At 31.6% G+C, this 8,703-nt stretch overlaps 1 protein-coding gene across 1 annotated transcript in view; it reads right to left on the bottom strand.

Annotated features, from left to right (window-relative positions):
• The window catches only part of LOC106471405 (bifunctional heparan sulfate N-deacetylase/N-sulfotransferase-like), a 37,669-nt gene extending 34,337 nt beyond the window's left edge, over window positions 1–3,332 (bottom strand). Inside the window, exons 1-2 of the mRNA XM_013932001.2 lie at window positions 3,247–3,332; window positions 1,948–2,378 (exon numbers count right to left, since the gene is read on the bottom strand). Coding sequence (XP_013787455.1) covers window positions 1,948–2,105 — 158 coding nt within the window. The 5' untranslated portion in view covers window positions 2,106–2,378; window positions 3,247–3,332. The remainder of the gene's footprint in view (window positions 1–1,947; window positions 2,379–3,246) is intronic.
• Between the last annotated feature and the right edge of the window lie 5,371 nt (window positions 3,333–8,703).

Here is an 8,703-nt window from a genome sequence, read left to right as displayed (position 1 = left end):
GCGTCGCAGTAGTCATGTGACTCGATGACGCAACAACAGTATATGTAGTTATATATATTCATTTAACAGGTTAATTTTTAGATTTGATCTAAGATGGTAGGTTACTTTGGTTGAAAGTTCATATTAAGAACCTATATTACTACCATATATTCTGCTGGATTAGAAACAAAAAATAATGGAATGTTTGATACTCAAGCTCATTACTAAGATTTAAACAGAAAAATAAACAACAGCCCTGCTGATATAATACAAATGATTCTGATACATGTTGAGACATTCCTTTTATTTTTCCAATATAGGTATATTTTAATATACCAAGTCTTATTGGCATTCAAAATGTGTTGTCAAGGTTACTTTGGGTAACTTCAACATTCAGGTTGTATTTTCTGGTGAAACTGATTTCCCTTACAGTAAAGAGATAAATTTGTAGATAACAGGAGATTCAACATGATATTTATCACACAGTAGTTTATAGTTCACTGAATAACTGAGTTTGTGAGAATGGAACAGAGACAGGGCACAATGTAAACACAATGAACAATCTTTATTACTATCAAAAAACACTGGACAATTTCCTTTACTGGATCTTAAAACCATCTCAGGTTAAATCCTAAGCTAAATTTCCTTTGCTAAGATCATGTATGAAACTGTTTAAACATTTTGTTATGTAACTGAAAGGTAACACTAGACTTATCCAAAGCCTAGCCATGCAATTGGTTATTCTCATTCAAATATAACAGAACCTGGAGGCATCACATGACCTACTATCAGAAGACACTGCTGTTGACCTTCATATAAAAATACTGTGCAGCATTACAACCATATCCTAACCTGAGCAGACCAGGCATTACTTCAAGAGAATGACAAAGAAAATAGAAGCAGCCAGAATGAAAGCAAGTTAATGATCTTCTTGACCATGTGTTATGTGAAAACTGCACGTATCTAGAATAGCCGATTGATTTTGAAAATTCTATATTAAAATAAAAAGGTAGAAAATGTATGGTACTCTTAAACTCCACATACACTCACCTTAACAATACATAGGCAAGAATGGAGAATGTCCATATTGTTACATTATTTTAATCTGAAGGATAAATACTAGTTTTCTTTGTTTTAATAGCAAGATTTACCAAACTAGAAATCTTAAGTTTTGCTATGACATTTGCTGGTGTATGGCTTTGAAGAGTAAGTTTTTATTTGCCAATAGTCCATTTGTAGTAGTGTGTTTTATAACTACTTCCTCCTCCCTTCTTTTCTTTACCATTTCATTAGCAGCAACCACTTTCTCACAATACTGTACAGAGTATGAGAAATTTTAACATACACTGTAAACCTTGTTAAGTTGGATGTTTTTACAAATTGCTCTTCTCTCAGTTCTTTTGTACTAGTGGGTCACATTTCAGGTTCTACACTAATTCTTTATTCTCCATATAGGACTCATCATAAAGCTCTAAATAACACAAGAAGAAGACTGAAATAAAGAATAAACTTGAGAGTTTCAACCTATGCATGTCTTATTTCACTGATCTCAATTACTTTTACCTCAAAGTTATTAACATGATTTTTGAGAAACATTTCAAAATGTAAGAGAACTATTTATTTTGTTTCTGAATACAAACTTTACAAAGGTATTTTTACTAAAAAAAATGAAATTAGTACTTGATTACATTACATTTGAAATAAATTCAAAGAAAATACAAAGGGAAACTCAAATTTCTCACTTGTTTCATACATGATCTTAACAAAGGAAATTTAGCTTAGGATTTAATCTGAGATGATTTTAACCAACTGAAATAAAATCTCATAAAAAAAAATGTTTTGTCATTTTCCATTTATTTTTGAATTAAATAAATATAAAATTAGTTACCTGTGTTACGGATTAATAAATCCAAATGAAAAATAAATACATACAAACTCAAGTGCTTAAATAACTATAAAGCATCTTACCCATGCCAGTAACTGCTCGATGTGTAATATGACAGAATGACCATTGACATCACACTAAACAGCAAGGCTGCTACAAGACACAGTTTGATAGCAGGTTGTGAAGCACTGCAAAAAAGCCGTATGGTATCATGGTTAATTGCTGGCCTCTCCACTACCATATTCTTGATTCCTCAGTTGTAGATTTTTTGACCCCTAATGCTGCCTCTTTGTATACAGCAAGCTTCTGGCTTAAGCCAACACCTAATGAGCTGCCAAGTCTGTGTCATCTATCTCAACATTCATGACACCCAGTTCCAAAAGTAGGAAGTTTAGAAATCAAGCTGTTGTTCTTATCTGGAGATGAACCTGTCTCTTCCTCGGCAACACAAGTGAATTAAAGTATCAGAGTGATCCATGGTAAATTTATACTCGAAACGCAGCTTATCTGGTCTCTATATATAAAAGAGTTGATCACTAACTGTTGATAAACTGTAGATGTAAAATAAATATTCAGAATAAAACTTATATTTTACTACAGTTTTATGTGTTTTAACAGTCAAATACTAAGATGTTTAAAAACAAATAGATTTAGCAATCATAACAACTAAAAGTTCTACATATAATAACAATATCTCTGGATCTGATAATTATAAACTCATTCACATGTAACAATAATAATGATAATGTGCAGGATCCGTCAGTAATAAAGTGCTAGTTTTTGATAATATACCCTCAAATATACTTGAAACTCTTGTCTACCACAAGTGTGGTACATGGGTGCAAGACTGTTTTTGATTTTGAATAATGATATATTTATTTATTAAAATCAGAAGTTACTTGCAGGCTTATTTTAAAATAGCCTTAGAGCAAGGATAAAAAAAAGAGGAGATAGATTTGTTACTATTACATACATCTCAAAATGGAAAAACCAGAACAATTGCATATTTTCAATGAAATTGGTTGGCATGGCAAAAGAGGCTCTTCTGGGCAAAAATGAAATATATGGTAACTTTATCAATAATTACTTAATAAATATAATTTGAATGAATGATGAACATTCACTGATCTTTCATCACTGAATGCGTACTAAAGCTTTAGGTTTAAAAGGCATAAAAACTACAGATACACACAGAGAATAAAACAAATGGTTTAAATCGACAGTTCAATAGATTTTAGAATAAGACAGTTGTATTAATACAAAACCTCAGTTCTACAAAAGTTAATCCTACTAACTTATCAAGTGGAAGCAACAGCAATACTAAAGTTAATATTAAATACATCTTACATCAAAAATAAAATATTGCCACAATAGATACTTACCTTTGTTATTCATAAAAGGTTTCTACCTAATAATGTTGAAGAATGAGAAACCTGACAGAGTCTGCATAAACTAGTCTGTTGTTTTGGAGGTCTTTGAATACTTGTATGAACTAGTATAATTTTGTGAGGGTCTTTCAATGTTTGAAGAGCTAGTCTTCCATTATGAAGGTTTTCTAATGTTTGCACGAACTTTTGTTTTTGCTAAGTACATGAGTGATTATTTTAAAACATCTCCATTCTAGCTTCCATGAACTTGAGTGCACATAAAGTGAATACATTGTCATGGTTTCAGATAACAGTCTTTTTTTTCCTTTCACTTAAAAGATGAAAACATCAGCATTAAAAGAACTACCTGTACAGGTAATATTTGTTTAATAACATAAGTAAATACTCAATAGTATATATTGTATCGATGCACTACACACATATATACATTTGAAATTGAAACCAATAATTTGTCAAACTATATCACGTTTTTAAAGTGGAAGGAATATCAGGTGTTGTAGCAAATCAGATCATATTTCAGTAGTTATCCTTTACTGTATATCAGGTGTTGTAGCAAATCAGATCATATTTCAGTAGTTATCCCTTACTGTATATCAGTTGTTGTAGCAAATCAGATCATATTTAAGTAGTTATCCTTTACTGTAATAGTGAAGACAGTGGAAATAAAACAGAAAGATGGAACTAGACCTCAAAGCTGTTGATAAAAACTGTAAAATATAGGAAATAGACATGTTCTCTATCTTCTCAAGGTGTGAAACTGTATTCAAAGAAATTTAAACTATAAGGTGTCTGAAACTCTGGCTATGTAGGAGTTATAAGTTATTTCTCAAAGACTAAATTCATATGCAAGAAATGACAGTGATATTATGTTGCATCTTGTCCACTAGGAATGATGAGAAATTTGTTTTGATATACTGTGGAATCATAAACTGCATACGAACTAACATACATTTTATTTGTGCTTACGAAACTGGACTTTTTAGACACCTTGTACATTTCCTAGAGTAAGACAACCCAAACTGTTACTGTATCAGTGCAAGTGAAAAACTGCTATAATTCACTCTTCCCAGGGTCATACCCTTGGGGTCAAATGACCACCTCATTATTCTAACAGGTCTACTAACTTCTAATTTTTTAAAATAAACACTAGACTTTCCTGGAAATTACTTACATTTTTTGTGTAAGAGAAAAAGTTAATATTTTTTTGGAAAATGCACCCCCCTCTCTACACTGTAGTGCACTACATCCCTGATTCCATAAATGGAAAATAATGCATCTTTATTCAGGTGTGTTCAGGTAACTGCATGATTATACATTTGCTTAGTTGAAAATTTCAAAAATACAATGTTAAAAATGTGATATGTTGACACTCATATCTCACTTTCCTACAGCAAGTTTCATACTTACAAAATACTTCAAAAACTACTGTCATGATCCACCTTCTCTCTATAGCTAACAGATTAAAAAATTGGATCACTAGTATCAAGAGGCATCTCTGCTTCATGTAATGATCACAAAATAGTCTCATACACAGAATGATGCAGGATGCAATAAACTATTACATGAAAAAATTTGTAGCTTCCTTGACCAAATGTAGCTATAGACAGTAAGACTTAGGGTTGAATTAGAACTTTGGAAAAATGCCACTTCAGTCAAATTTGCCCTGATGTTGAAAGAGCTAAGACTAGTTTAGAAGTCTAGTCCTTATTATAGTGTATACAAAGTTTAGTCTGTTAATCATGCATGTGTTTCCTCTTTAATTAGTCAGGTAACCAATTTTCACTTTATTCAAAGTAAAGTTTTATTTTCATCTTCTTTTTATTAGATAAAATCTCTTTTGTTTGCTTTTTTTATTTCAATATAGTTTATTTTGTTCCATCCAGTCCACTTTGTTAGTTTCCTAGCAACCAAACAGCCCTTTCCTGTCAGACAATCAGCCAGCATTTCTTTCATTCTCCTGTTTTCTCTGTGAAATAAAGTGCCAATGGTTTATTCAAATTCACACTGTTGTCTCTTTCATTTCACCTACTACAAACACTACACTTATTTTTCCAAGTAATAGATCTATTAAGCCATAGGATTTGTGCATAGAAGTCCACCAGTTTGGTAAAGATCCCAGCATTTCATTTGTAAAGATAAACATTTGTTTTCTTGTTTAACATTTATCCTAAGAACTGATAAGTTCAACCAAAGAAGAATATGTTAACCTCACCATATCTGCCATATTCAATACTGATAAACCATTTTCCCAATACCCTAGCTTCTCAAAAAAAAAAAAAGAGTGATGATATATATATACATATATATGTTTTCCTCAAAAAATGTACATTTAATATGACCCCAAAAATTACAAAATCTGGTGATTACCAAATGATGAATGCATTTATTTAAAGACTAATGATGAAAGTTTATGTTCCCATAATCCCTTTTCACACCATCTATTCATCATGTTTCACATTTACCAATAACTGCCTGCATTCGAACTGCCGTATTGTTCATCACTTCAGGAAATGTTCTGTATCTCCTGGCAGATATTGTCCTTCAGCTCATTAATAGTCTGAGGCTTGGGATTAGCATAAATTCCGTCTTTTAGATAAGTACATAAAAAGAAATCAGTCAGTTGGAAATTTTGTCACGAAGGTAACACCTTGTTTCCCTGACTGTATGAGGAGTTACCCTGTCCTGCTGGAACCACTGTGTTCAAATGCAAATACCTCAATTTCTTTGCCAAGACAATTGGCATAGTTCAGGAAGGTAAAATTTCTCAATCATTTGATGATAGTTAACCTGGTTAACAGTGACTGATTTCTCTTCATGAGGATGTGGAATGGCCTCCATATTTGCCTGATTTGTCATTTAAAGACATATTTTTATGGTGTTACCAAAAGAAAGAATTTATGCTAACGTCAAGCGTCGGATTATTAAGGAACTCAAGAACAATATCTGCCAAGAGATTTGGAACATCCCCTACAAATATTCCCTGAATTGATTAACAATATGGCAGTCCAAATGCAGGCTGTTATTGGTACACACAGAGTGTACATTGAACATGTGGTGTGAATAGGGCTTATGGGAACATCATTAGTCTTTAAATAATGCATTAGTTATTTGGTAACCACCAGATTTATATATATATATATATATATACATCATCAGTTTTCATGAACAATGACTATTATGGTGTGAACCAGGTCAAGCAAGTAAATTGTAATTATTATCAATTTCATTCACATTTTACACACATCAAATTTTTAGAGTAAGAATGAATAACACAACATTATTTTATTTTTAACACTAATTATTTATTTTATATTTATTATTTATTTCCATTAACTTTACCATCATTCACAAGAACTGTCAGACCAGCAAGCTAGTTTTCTTATTCTTTGAGTGGGTCAAGCAACTACAGTATTAATAGAAGAAACCCATATTAGTAATTCAAAAAACAAGAGTGAAAGCAAAGGAAAGTATGCTACATGTCAACCATACACCTTCCATACCCAGTGCTGACAAGGCCTTACACCCAGTAACAGTGCTCATCAGGATAAGTGGGTTACAACAGACATACTTTTTAATTTTCTCTTTCAGTTAATTTTATTTTTCATTAAGCATTTCCTAAAGTTTCTGCATTATATGATACTTATAAGTTACCCATAAAGCATCAGTGTACCTAAATACCACAGTATCACCATAAACACAACTTACATTTTATTGTTAATGACCTTTGCCCTTAAAAGTATACTATTCCAAGAATATTCTTACAGATATTGGAATGTTAGATAACTATACAGTACTTCACTCAGAGTTAAAGTTACAAAAACAAAGAACTGTACTCACTATATGGGCTTTGGACGATAAGTTACTGTGAAGTCACACACTCTCAGCAAGAAAAATATATGTTACATATTTATATCATAGATTAAGTTCAGTACGAAAAATCTGCTGTGATATTTAAAGTAAGAACAAAGTTTTCTGTGGCCTAGCTGAAAATTTTTTAACTATTCTGGAAATCTGAAAGTCTTCTTATAGTTCACCAAATGTCATGTCTGAAACAAGATTATTCTCTTCCATTACATGTAAACAGTGGTAAGTAGGTGAGTTAAACTTCTCCGAGTAGAAAAATGTTCCGCATCACATGGTTACCCAAAAAATTATTCACCACCATATATACACATACAAGAGATTATGTCCGTATTTTCTTGACATGTGTCACTAAAGGAAGCTTTAAACACAAGTTTGCCCATGTTCATTTTCTTACCCACTGCTAAACGAGTTTTAGAAAATAATAAAAAGAAGCACTGTTGTTCTGAATTTATATAACTCTGTCAGTATTTACTGTTGTGAGGTTTGAAATTCGTCTTCAAAAAATTGTTTAATGTTACTGATGTCAAAATTTGTTGGGCTTAAAACTGCCTATTTCATATATATATATATATATACACACACAGTGTGGGCAAAATGTCTAGGCATCCCGTTCAAATAAAGAAAGTGTACATGAAGGAATATTTTTTGCATATTGACACAGATGAACAAAAGGTTGAATCCACTTCTAAAATACAAAAAAGTAATTGTAACCATGACCTTTAAATAAGAAGGGTGTCCAGACTTTTTGCCCACCCTGTATATATATTCCTTTCAAAATGAAGAATCCTATGATATTATAAATTACAATGATAAAATGGTTAAGACATTATTAAAGAAAAAACAAAAACAAACTATTAGACCTCAGTGATGTTAACGGGTAAACTCATTGAAACATTTGAAGTTTTATTCCTACTCTTCTATAAAATTTTGCTTTTAGCTAGTTTTTACTCTTGCTTTTTAATTTTTTAAAGAAAGTTTGTAATATCAAAAACAAGTGTCTGTTGCTCGCTCTTGCTAGCTTATTTCTCTTAATTAGGCTTGTATGAAAACTTCCACCAAAACAACACCCACTTCTAAGCACTTGGGTTATTCTTATCAGATCAAATACGGACATTCACTCTTACAGTACCTCTATAGCCTCAAAGTGGGGAGCACATAAGGCATGAGCCATCGGATTCATACATAGCCCAAGTAAGCTAACCAGAAGATAACACCCATCCCAAATTGAAGCAAACAACAATACTGTTTCATGTGTTCTTAGTGAAACTAAACATACTATCTAGTATTTCTCCCACAAAAATACAGTTGTAAACTATGTTTTAAAATTTTAATTTAGACGTTTAGTAATGATTTCAAGAGGAAGTTTTGGCATGATCTGGTGGCAATTTGCGACACCTAGAAATTTTACGGGTGTCTAGACTTGACATAACATTTTGAAGTTTATAAACTTAAGTAAAAAAATAATGCTAATAATAATAAAACACCAGAATTGTAGTTGGTTAATTAGTTAGTGAAAAACACTAGATACAATGATAATAAAATCTAGGAAAACTTTAATTTGTCTTACATCTTCTGTGCAGTTTTATA

This window comes from Limulus polyphemus, unplaced genomic scaffold (assembly GCF_000517525.1).
Source record: "Limulus polyphemus unplaced genomic scaffold, Limulus_polyphemus-2.1.2 Scaffold4602, whole genome shotgun sequence".
In the NCBI taxonomy this organism is placed as follows: domain Eukaryota; kingdom Metazoa; phylum Arthropoda; class Merostomata; order Xiphosura; family Limulidae; genus Limulus; species Limulus polyphemus.
Note: the sequence above shows the minus strand (reverse complement) of the source record. Positions and strands in the feature narration are given on the sequence as shown.